Genomic DNA, 12,034 nt, shown 5'->3' with positions numbered 1-12,034 from the left:
GAGGCAGGTGCGGAGCTTTTATGTATATTTTGTGAGATACGCTTTGTATACATGCTCAGTAATATATGTGGCGAGGTACCTATGACAAACACATTTTTCCTAGGAAAGGGAAAAATTCTTTCGAATAAGAAAACAAATTATCAGCCGGCCCACTCTGTGAAGGAGCATGACCAGCGAAGCTCTGTAGCAGACGGCACAGAGGTGACATAGAATTTTGAACAAAAGTACGAACTCATTTACTGTCTTGATCGGTGGTCGCCGTGACGAAAGGTAGGCGCACATATTTATTTTGTGCACATTCGCGTGGACGACGGGACAGTCGTCCTGAGAAGCCGAAAAAAAGCTAGACACAGAGGACGTTTCGACGGGACCGCCATCACGGAACAGCAGGAGGAAAGGATACAAGGTACGCAAGCGCTTGGAACGCCGACAAAGAGAGGGCGGTGAGAATGCAGACATGCCCGATGCGGGTCGCACAGCGACAAATCTTCCAGAAACGTTTATTAACCACCTGAGAGCACGCGACTCTTGAAACAGGTGCCTATTGTTAACTAATCCACTCAAAATGCATATACGAGTGATGAGACGTATAAGCTCTTGCGCAGGGAATCAAACGATTTTGTGTCAAATTCTACGCCCGAGTTTTCGCACGCGCAGAACAAAAACGCACGGAACCCTAGTCATAAACAGCTTAGCAGTAAAGTACTTAATCAGTCTGAACCGACGCATTGTTTCTCTTTGGTGTCCGTTCAAGTTAATGTACGAGGACGTGCACTGGCACAACCGTATAGCCACACTGCCAGGACCGATACGGGAAACTCTAACACAACTCGCCTATTCTGCGCGTCCAGGTGGCTGGCGTGTGGATGCTGGTGACCAGCATGACGGACGAGTTCCCGTCGCTGAGGCCGCTCACGGGTTCCCTCATAGCGGCGGTCTGCATGGTGGGCTGCGTGGCGAGTGTGCCGTACGCGACGCCGTACGGATATACCATCGCCCTGACGGTCAATCGGTTCGCCGTGCACGTGCGTGGGCCTTTTTTGAATGCTCGGTTGATTACGGCTGTTCGTTGAAGGTCGCCAAGCGAATGCGAGCTCGTAGACGAGCGAGCGGTTTCTCTCTCGCCTTCGCTACCCTCCCTCAACGCCCCATAACCCCTCACCGCGTATTCCTCTATTAGAGTGAACGTCGCTGCAGGACTAAACGTCATACATCTTGTTGGCGTTTTTTTTTGTTATTTTTTTCGAAAAACTGTAGTAATGTTCGCGTATATTGTCTGTGCGATTTTTCTGCTACACGCTTTTGCCGCCGCGAACGAAGTACAGAGGAAGCCAAACGAGGAGAAATAAAGAAGGTCAAGGAGACAATGAGGAAGAGGGCATGTGCGACTGAGTGGCAAATGCCATAAAGTTTCCTGGAATAGTTACTATAGGGAACTCTGGCGCTGTGATCGTGAGCCATGGTTTGTACATCGATTTGCCTCATCCTTGTGATTTTAGATTCAGACGTTCTTGTGGCTTTGTTTATTACGCTTCATCTGCGTCCATTGTCATAAATTTCCATAAACTCCACCTTTCTAAGCGCACAATGCTGTGCGAACTCACACAGTCAATAAAATTGTAGTGGTTCAACCTGTCGAGGTGGTCAACTTAAAACGCGCGAAGTGACTCAATGCGCTGGTTTTCCCGCAAGACATTCGTAAGGGCGTGCTAAGCCACTTGTCGGTGAATGCGTTCGTGGCGTCTGTCTGCTTCATGTCACTGTCGCGTACGGAGAGAAGACGAAGGTTCTGCACGAGTTGCGACAGCGGTCGACACCGGCCATGGTAACCGTGCTACTCCGTACCCAAGGTCTACCCGGGGGTTATGCACTCTCTGCGTACTGGTGACGCACAGGAAAGCACTGTCGCCCTGCAATCGCGACATTGCAGGGCATCCTTACTGGATTGACGATTTGCGCAAGGCCTTAAAGGGTGCCACTATCATACAGCAGGTCAGCAGAATAGGCGCCTACAATATGCCACATGTCTGGTTGAGAAATTTCCGAACCCATGACACCAAGAAGAGGCTACGTCGTGCAGGTGTGATAGGAAGATGTGGGCCCAGGCCTCGAAACACACAGGGATGGCACAATGAACAAAGAGAGGCTTTAATAACACGGGGACGGGACTAGGATAACATACACGATAACACACACACACAGTTCCCTACATGAGTGTCTGTCATGTATAGTCAAGCTCAGCGTCAATATAGGAAGGCGTCCGATAGTGCGTCGGTATCACACACTCACGGCACGAAGAGGCGCAAAGATGAATCCGGAGCGGCGAGTGGCGCAGGCTGGAGGCCGGGGCGGATGCCTGCACACGACGAACCACTCGCTGGGTCGGGACGTCTGCCCACCACAGGGTAGACCGTTCGGAAGGCTTAGCTGCACCGGAACATGTCGGAGTCGGATGCTCGCCCAGCAGTGGAGCAGGCCTGTTGAAGCCCAAGGACAGCCCGGCCTGTTCTGCTAGCACTTTTTTTTTTCGCTCAGATGTTTGAAGAAAGCAAGCGAGAAAAAACATGCAATGTGAGGTGATCTGCGACTAAGTGTTAAAAATGCTGCATACTTATGCTCATTTCACGTTGTATACGTTAAAACGAATAAGAAGGTTGCATTCTGGCAAAGAAATAGTTAAATTTGATGAACATCGGTCCATCGTGAAGGCTGTGCAAGCTCGCACAGTTTCTACGCAGAGTTTGCTGCTACGAGGAAAATATTGTGGGAATGTGGGCCGATCCCGAACACTGTGCTTTCTAGTAGTGTCAAAGTACGAGCTTTCAAGAAGAAAACACAAAAACAAAACACGAATAACTTGCACGTCACAAAAGCGCCAAATGCCTTGGGAGCTAGTCGGCTTTGATACGAAATGGGTACGTATGCTTGCGAACAGGTATTTAGCAATATGAAATGCAGGCGAAACACCTTTTTACCTTATAAGGATCGTTGACTTCTACAGCATATGACGCTCTGCTATGGCTGTCTGCTACTGCGATCCAGTTAGAACACTTGTTTGTATGTACATTCTGGGGCGTGTGAGTCATTATAACTGAAAGCATACGGTAGTCCTTGGTCGTGGCCGACGAGGGTGGGACCCGTAGCAAGTTTACAATAACTTTAAATGACTACGCCAGTAACGACGTGACTTGAGACTTTATGCGCTTCCTGTCTGTGACGTATATTATGTTGTCTCGACTGTACATATTTTGGACGCGCTATTAACTATTGAAGCTGCTTAAGTCCTTCAACAAAGAAAAAAGAAATCGAAGCGATCGCGTCGTAGTGCGTTGAGCATTGGGGCGCTGTACTCGAAGGCAAAGGCTCAATTGCTTTGTCAGTCATGCATTTCTTTTCACTGCAGTCCCAAATGAGGTGATACATGAACTACCTACTTACCGAAATGCGCCTGGAATGAAGCGAAGAATGCTTCATACTATTACAAGAATGTGTCCGGAAGTTGATTGTTTGTAAATACTGTCGTAGCTGCGTGTTGTCCATTTCTGCAAGTACATGAATACTTGTGCCGCTCTCGTCCTGCCCCTTGCTGTTGCCTGCTGTACATGGAGTGGAGATGTGTCAATGGGATTGTCGTTATCATTTTCTTTTAAGTCAAGAAAGCTTCTAAATACATGTTCATCCTATATATGGAGCTTTGACATGCCTGTATGAGTAGTTAGTTGACTTCTTTCTCTTTGCATTGGAATAGCATTTATTACAATAGTTTTGCACAACAGTCTTTTTTGACCTAAGGCCTGCAATGAAACTGACCACATCGCTATTAGCAATGCTGCTTCGCAGAGACAAACAAGCGAGCTTTACTTCGACGGGCCTGCTCATATTCCTTCATTAAAATGAAGAATGTTATTATTATTTTATTTATTTTTATTTTTCCGAAAGAAGGCACCTAGTACGGACGCTTGTATTCGGTGCTGGCAGCGTTTTTACGGCAAACAGCGTTACATCGGTGTATGTTTCGCGAAAAACGTACACACTTGAACTGTATTGTATGGCCCGACGAGGACCTAGTACTTCTGAAGCACGGTGAGAGCGCTTTCACATGTAACCTGTGCCAGAACTCCAACATTCCAGTGCTCAAGCTTAACGATGCCACCACGCCCGCTGCTTCCCAATCGGCGACTTCTGCACAGGGTGCTCCTCTCTTCCGGACTGGCTTTGAGGCGGTCGGTGACATAGCTTACCTTTGCGGCCTTCTAATTCAGCCTCTCTAGGAAATGTCCTTCCTCAGTGATGAAGTGGCGCGACTGTTGAGTGCCAACGAGCGTCGCGGCAATGAAAACGCACTGGTATCTGCACAGCAGGCCGAGGCTACAGGTGTGCTACGGGTCAAGGGACGTTCCCTGCGTGGTGGGTTGGCACTCAGCGCAAACCGCCTTCGCCTATTTCTCTTGATGCGCTGCGGGTCCAATCGTCCAAAGCAACGTATGCTGCAACCGTCCGGACTGCTTCGCCGAGAGCTGCCGCCATTGACCAGCTCTCCAAGGCAGGAGTAAACGTAAGCTGGAGTAAGCTGGAGAGAGCAAGGGAATATCGGTGGTTAACTCTAAGAGCGCCCCGCGACCGTAAGCCATTTTATGTCCAGGCTCTCTCCAGAAACCGCGTCTATTGATCTGAATGCGTGCCTTCCAAACGTTGGAGCACTGCCCGTTGCCTACAAACGCTTCAAAACGAAGCATCATTCGCATGCCTCGTTTCACGTCTGCGCCCATGAAGTCGTCAATGATGACGAATTTATGCGTCTGAACGACGCGTGAATGTGGCCGATGTGATGCCTGGTCAAGTTATTCCCTAGAGTGCTACACGACGACATGCTTCAAGCTTCCGCGACAACCACTGTTACGTTCTCTAGGGTAGCGTAGCCCAGCGCTGCCGACCAGTTGTTGCGACGCCGGTTACATGAAGCTGGACCGGTGTTACTATTGGGTAGCGTGCCGTTGTCGGCAGGCTGCAGGCGTCCGGTAGACCATGGCGATCAGTCAGCGACGAGACAATTTCTAGTGCAAAACTTGCACGGTTTATTCAAAGGTTGGTGAAAGATAAGAACAAGAGAATGAATTTAAAAAGAACATTGCGGGGCCCTTTAAGTAGGCCCACTAAAATCGTAGGCAGGATCTTCCTCCCGTCAATGTCACGTGACATGCACTGAGTCCCACGGTACTTGGCGGCGGCACCCACTTTCCCAGGACGATGTTTTCCCGAGCTTGCCGCCGCTGGTGGCAACCCGCGGGTGATGAGGATCGTAGGCAGCGGATCCCTTCTCTTTCGCGCGTCGCTGGTACGCGGAAGGGGCGTCTGGTTGTGGATGGGCGATTGATCCATTCTCCCTGTTGAGGTCTTCGCAAGCGTGCATCCGCTGGCGACAGCCCGGGGTCTTGTCTGGTTCGCGGAAAGGGTTTTCACACACACACAAAGGGGCCTGTGAACACAGCAGGGCGTCCTCCAGACCGGCATCCACTCGAGACAACCATAGCAAATTAGGAATCCACCCTTCGTTTCGATGAGGCATGGTGGTGGAGCATCCTTCTTGCCCGAGGTGTTACACGCCAACCGTAGCACACCAAGGATCAAAGTGGTCTGTAATCCAGGAATCTTTTACTAAACCCTCACGAACTTTCCACCAAAGCATGTGAACTTTTTGTCCAAATAATTTCCTCTTCTTTTCCTATTTTTGTTTTACCCGAAACTTGGCTTTGCTGCGAAATTCCATCTTCCAATTATTTTCCAACAGACTACAATGTCTTCCTTTGTAACCTGGACTTCAGTGGATTTAAACAAAATGTGGTGGTGTACTGATTTCTGTTGACATTTCACTAAGATGTGCTCGGTGCAACGACATAGAAAGTGCAAAGGAGTCGGCTTGGGAACAAGGCAGCCTAGCACGCTGTGAAAAATTATTTGGAACCGCCTAATATTTCCCCTGCCTTGTTTGATGAGGTCACCTTTTCCATTGCAAGTGCAATACCTTCCCATAAAGAGCATAGAGTAATCGTTCTTGGTCAGTTTAATTACACCTGGAATTGATTGCAGCAGGCTCTGACATTCACATTGCAATACGCAGAGAACAGACGCAGACTGCTGTTGGACTACCTGCCCGATTCCTGTGGCAACGTCATATAGCTTTGCCTCTCGAATGTTCAAGTTATAGATGTCTCTCGTTTGGACGTTTTCCTGACCCGCCATGGTTGCTTAGTGGCTATGGTGTTTCGCTACTGAGCACGAGGACGCGGGATCGAATCCCGGCCACGGCGGCCGAATTTCGATGGGGGCGAAATGCGAAAACACCCGTGTACTTAGATTTAGGTGCACGTTAAAGAACCCCAGGCGGTCTAAATTTCCAGAGTCCTCCGCTACGGCGTGCCTCATAATCAGAAAGTGTTTTTGGCATATATATATATATATATATATATATATATATATAAAACGTTTTCCTGGCGCGTCCCGATAAGTCTCGCCCCTCACTAAAGGTACCTGTCTCTGTGTCAGCCCCTGGGCAGTGGCGTAAAAGAATAACATTACTTTGATTGCAAGCGTGGCTGTGGTTTCAAGAGTGGTGGTTTATATTTCTTCTCCACCACTGATTGGTCACTGGTCACAGAACAAGAACAATGCTGATGAAGAAATATATCAGTTTACGATGCTTTTTTCAGCAGTATGCGCAAATACATTTGCCAGTGCAGTCTTAAACGCTCTAAATATCTCCACTGGGTCTCATCTGGACCTTTATAACTGTCCTAAAGTATAAAGATCGCGCGCGCCATAAATTCAGAAGTCCTGCCCATAATGTGTGGAGCGAAGAATCCCCCTTTTTTAAAGCCATATGCAAACACCTCTAGAAGCAGGATCACGACTCGCATATTTCGTTCTTGTAAAAGAGCGCCTTCGACTTGCTAGCGGAATTTTGCAAGCAAATCCGCAAGTGGTCTAGGACACGTTGAGTGTGTTTTCCCCGGCTCAACTCTAGAGCAGTAGATGTCTAAACAGCCGCGGATTGTTTTGCTACCCATTCCTCATTCTTATATAAAGCGTCGGGTTTCGACAGTGGTGTCAGTCGGCAGCACAAGATGCTTCCTACATATAGTGATGTGTTGTTTGATCAAAGCTCATCAGGTAACGCTTTAAGCACTTGAAGCCTTCCCAATCATGCAGTCCTGATGGAATACCCTCCGCAATCGTGAAAGCTTGCGGCATCATATTTGCCCCTATACTAACATATACATTTAATATTTTTCTCTTTCTTTGAAATGTGGAAAACTGCTCGTGTTTTTTCTGTATTGAAGTCTGCCTGTAAATCTGACGCATAGAATTATCGGCCGATTTCTCTTCTCTCTGCCACGTCTAAGAATTTTGAGCTCGCTTTTCACTGTAAAGAACTCATGATTCCCAACTAGCGTGGATTTCTCACCTGCCGCTCCACTATAACAAATCTCGCCAGTTTCATAAAACATACCTCCGGGCCGGTACTTCGACGAAGGCAAGTTGACACCATTTACTATTACCTCAGCAATGCTTTTCATGTAATCAGGCGCTCACTGCTTCTTACAGTTTACGAGTCACTTGTGAGTAGTCCCTTTCTTGCGCAGTTATCGTCCTCATAGATCACGTTATGTTAAATCTATGGCCACGCATCTTGTTACATCGCAACTAGCGGCGTCCCTCAAAGATCAGTATTAGTACCACACCTTTTCTAATACTTCAATGACGTTCCTCTCGCATTTCGGAATTCATCCTCTGTCTATTCGCCGATGATATCAAGATTTTAAAGTAAGTTCATACTGTTGATGAATGCCGCATGCCGTAGCGTGACCTGTTTCTTTCATTGCGATAGAAATTATATGGACACTCCAGGCGCAAAGACCAAGGGCGATAACATCGTTGCCGCGCGTCGTATGCTGCATGTGCGCGTGAAAGCGCGCGAGAGAAGTCGGAAATCGCGGCTCAATCTGGTGCGCGCGGAGAAAGCGGTGAGCAAACGCGCAGTGTTCCGTCGCGCGAAAGGCCGTGGAAATATGGGAGGGAGGGTGGGGTGGCGGCGTTGTGCTCTGGCAGCAACTGCGCATTTCGCGACCGGGCGCAAGGGGGAACTGACGATCGCGGCTCAATCTCGCGCGCCACATGTGGAGGAAAGCGGAGAGGCAGCGCCGGAGGGATGAGGGGCGTCTTCGACTCCGCCAACAAGTGCGTGCTTTGCTCGGCCACGTGCGGTCGTGCGCGCAGCGCATTGAGCGCAATCTGCAGACGGCTCCACCCTTTTGGGTGCTGTGTTCTCGCCGCTCTTAGTGCGTCAAAGCGATAGACTGCACGAAGGTCACTTCGCTCGCTGCTGCTGCCGCGCTTGCTCAAACCAGTGTCCAGTGTTTTGCAGCGAGGGTCCGCTCTCGTCAAGTGGGATGTGTTCATGTTTGCTTGTGCGAACTGACACCGTCCTTGGTAACTCAGTTACTTATGAATGTTTTCAAGTTTAGGTGGCCGGTAAAACTACTATCCTTACTTCGTATAGCTGTGTACTAATTTGCTATCGCAATCGATGCTTCGCGATAGATCGTGCTTCGTTGGTGTGAATGAACAGAGCGTTGTTAGCTATCAGGTCCTTAGCCGAGTTCCTCTTCTCTTCTTGTACTGTTCGTAACTGACATTTCGTCAGCAATTCAACACTCTTCATTACTTGTTTATCCTTACGACCTAAAGTTATTTAAGACTGTCGTCAGTGTTCACGACTGCACGGGCTTAGAAAAATGCATTTCTACAGCCAAACTAGTGCACAGGCAAATAGGCTACTCTTCATTGCTTCCTAAACTATTGTAGTAAGTTGTACGTGGAAAACACCATGTGCACTCTTCATACGGCTCTCGTGATGCTACATTATTCATGGTCAATGAAATTAAAGAATAAATTAAAACGCTATGCTTGTCTTCGCACGCTGAATATCCGAAACAACGTGTTCTTCGCGCTCTTGGTATTGTTTGTGTAGATTGCATTACTTCAATTCCCCTGCTGCTTTTCCGAAATTGTGTTCCACTGCGTGATTTCCATTACCAGAGTGTGCATCTGTAGTGGTGGACGAAAGGTGAAAGTCAAATTCTAGCCTCATTGAAGGCACCCCAAAAAATAAATACATATTTTCAAGCGCCACTTTTACGTTCTGGCGACCATAGCCTAGTCCTCTCCAACATACCTCAACTCGTATATCTAACATCAAGACGTATTAAACCAAACCTTTTTTTATAAGTGGTTCATGGCACGAGACATTGTCCAAAGATTCTCGATCATGTACAATTTTCCGTCCCGCTAATGCACACCAGGAAGCATTCTTCGTTTTCTGCCTGGTCTTGTTGCAGAAGTCGCTGTCGTATTGCTCATCTTCAAAAAACACGTAATAAGAATTCTGCCCATATTGATACACTAGTAAGCTCATTGCTATTGTTTTCGGTGTGTGCAGAAAAAATAGAATAATGATCTTGCACAGTTAAGTACCCTTTACGCCCGCATCGTCGTTTTCATTTTTCCTACATGTTTGTCTGCCTCCTTTTTTTTTTTTTTTGTTGACCACATTCAGCTTCTCTGTGCGTTTTGCCTAGCGTATTACTTCTTAAGTGCACCAGTATGTAGCTGTTCTTGGACGCCACAATAAATAAATGAATAATTGATTCTTTGATTACTTGATTCGTGATTCACTGAGCCTATTTTCCAACTGCAATCCTCTCTTTTCCAACGTTTTCCTCTCCTTCCGTAAGTTTTTCTCTTTATCTCAATTTTATACTTACTCTTGGATCGTTGCTCATTACGCACCTGTTTATCCCGTCGTATGTTTATTCAATATTTTGTGCGCAATAACTATTAGTCCTACTTGTTTTACCGTTCTTTTTTGTTCTTATAGCTCGGTTGCGTGAGTATCGTCAGCTGTTGCAAAGCACGCAAAAGAAAGATTGTTTCAATTTTTGCTTTCGCTGAACGCGCACAGATTCCAGTGCTGCTGGTGGCCTGCTTGGAGACGCTGTCGTTCGTCTGGGGATACGGCGTCGACAGGCTGCTGTTCGATGTGAACTTCATGGAACAGGGCATGCTGAGCCGTTACTGGATCCGCTGCTGGAGCCTGTGGACGCCGTGCGCTCTGCTCGGAGTCCTGGTGGCGACGTTCGCCACCCTCCAGGACTTCTTCAGAGAGCTGGAGGTCAACTACGACGTGCAGGCGAAACTGGCCGGCCAGTTCCTGCTCATCGGCTCGCTCGCCGGCATCCCAGTCCTGCTCATCACCTGGCTCCTGGAGAACAACCTGGTAACCAGGCCACACACGCGTAATGGCGCCCGTTTCGTTCGAGTTTTGAGTCTGAACTGAGACAATGAGGTACCGTGCATGGAATTGACCTCACGAATACATTTTAATGCTTGAGAATTCTAAGGCGACTTAATTAAGAGGCAAATCAGTCCATCCGTATGTCTGTAATGCGTGACACGATGTGCTATAGATATGCATGGTGTTCTGTAGGGCTATATATGAGGGTGCCTTATGACTACCTATGGCTACTGAGATTTAGGATTATGGCTATGGGCAGAAACTTGGAAGGTTGACAAAGAAGCTCGAGAACAAGTTAAGGCCCGCGCAAAGAGCGATGGAACGAAGAATGCTAGGCGAAACGTTAAGAGACAGGAGGAGAGCGGTATTGATTCGAGAGCAAACGGGAATAGCCGGTATTATAATTGACATCAAGAGAACAAAAGCGGATCTGGGAAGGCCATGTAATGTGTAGGATAGATAACCGGTGGATCATTAGAGTTGCAGAATTGGCGCCAAGGGAAGGGAAGCGCAGTCGAGGACGGCAGAAAAGTAGGTGGGGGGATGAGATTAGGAAATTCGCAGGCGGAATTTAGAATCGGTTATCGCAGGACAGGGGTAATTGGAAATCACAGGGATAGGCCTTCGTACTGCAGTGGACATAAAATAGGCTGATGGATATGACGATGAGAGACGGGAACAAATGCTTACGTGCTGTCCGACAAGTCCCGCTAGGGAGATTCTGCAGTAATGTTTCTACAGATAGTTTTTCTATGCAGTCGATAGGCTGTACGCTGAAGGCTTGAAGAAAATGGAGCTAGTAAGAATCAAGACTTAAGTAAGTTGATAACAGATCGTACAATGGTCGTTTAACAGAACGCACAAGACGTTGGGAGCAAGAGGGATCTGTCAACTATAGGTCGGAAAGCACCCTCATGAGTAAAGTCACTTGCTCACACCACCTCGTGAGGCGGAGTCGGAGTTCACGCAGCTGAGTAGAGTTTCGGTGAGACTAAGTCAACGCAGCTTATCGGAATTTTCGTGAGTTTGAGCCAGTGGAATTTTGGTGCGTCTGAGTCCGAGTGAGCCCTAAACACAAAATATATTTTTTTTACTGTCTCAGCGATTTCTCCTTATTTATCATGCATAAAAGCGAAAAAGAGAAAAGGAAAAGCTGTGCTAAAGTCACGGTGACGGCAACAACGCCACGCGGCCTACATCGTACGAGTGCATAAAAAAATTACCGACGATTACGTTACTTCCTAATGCGAAATTTGAGCGCAGCAAATAAGCTGTTTCACCTTTTCGATAGATTGAGGCAAAGAAATCGAGCAACACATGTATGCGCTATCACAGAATTTTTTTTTATTTTTCACACGTATTCCTTTAACAAAGACTCCACTAACAGTTCTTGACAGTCATGAAGGAAGCTTTGTGGTCGGAGAAATAGACTGATATATGTTCGACTTGGTACACCAATGCTTGATTCTCAAAGACGAGATCTATACAAGTGCCTCGCGAGGTTGTCACAGCCGTGGGACGCGTTACCAGCGAGAGGAACGGGATGTTCTCCCGCATAAGTGTTAGGAAATTGCTGTTTGTCTTTATGTCAAGCCGCCACCGATCTGGCTCTCTGATTGCCACCGCACAGGGCGAACGGCAGCGGCAATTTCGGCTCGGGCGGTGCACATATACAGATCCGCC

The 12,034-nt window shown here is 47.7% G+C and overlaps 1 protein-coding gene across 1 annotated transcript in view; it reads left to right on the top strand.

The window, feature by feature from the left end:
• LOC142563393 (sodium-dependent nutrient amino acid transporter 1-like) overlaps window positions 1-12,034 on the top strand; it is a 71,172-nt gene that overhangs the window by 45,706 nt on the left and 13,432 nt on the right. Inside the window, exons 7-8 of the mRNA XM_075673947.1 lie at window positions 852-1,025; window positions 10,019-10,333. Of these exons, the coding sequence (XP_075530062.1) occupies window positions 852-1,025; window positions 10,019-10,333 (489 nt within the window). The remainder of the gene's footprint in view (window positions 1-851; window positions 1,026-10,018; window positions 10,334-12,034) is intronic.

This window comes from Dermacentor variabilis, chromosome 11, assembly GCF_050947875.1.
Source record: "Dermacentor variabilis isolate Ectoservices chromosome 11, ASM5094787v1, whole genome shotgun sequence".
Classification (NCBI taxonomy): domain Eukaryota; kingdom Metazoa; phylum Arthropoda; class Arachnida; order Ixodida; family Ixodidae; genus Dermacentor; species Dermacentor variabilis.
Note: the sequence above shows the minus strand (reverse complement) of the source record. Positions and strands in the feature narration are given on the sequence as shown.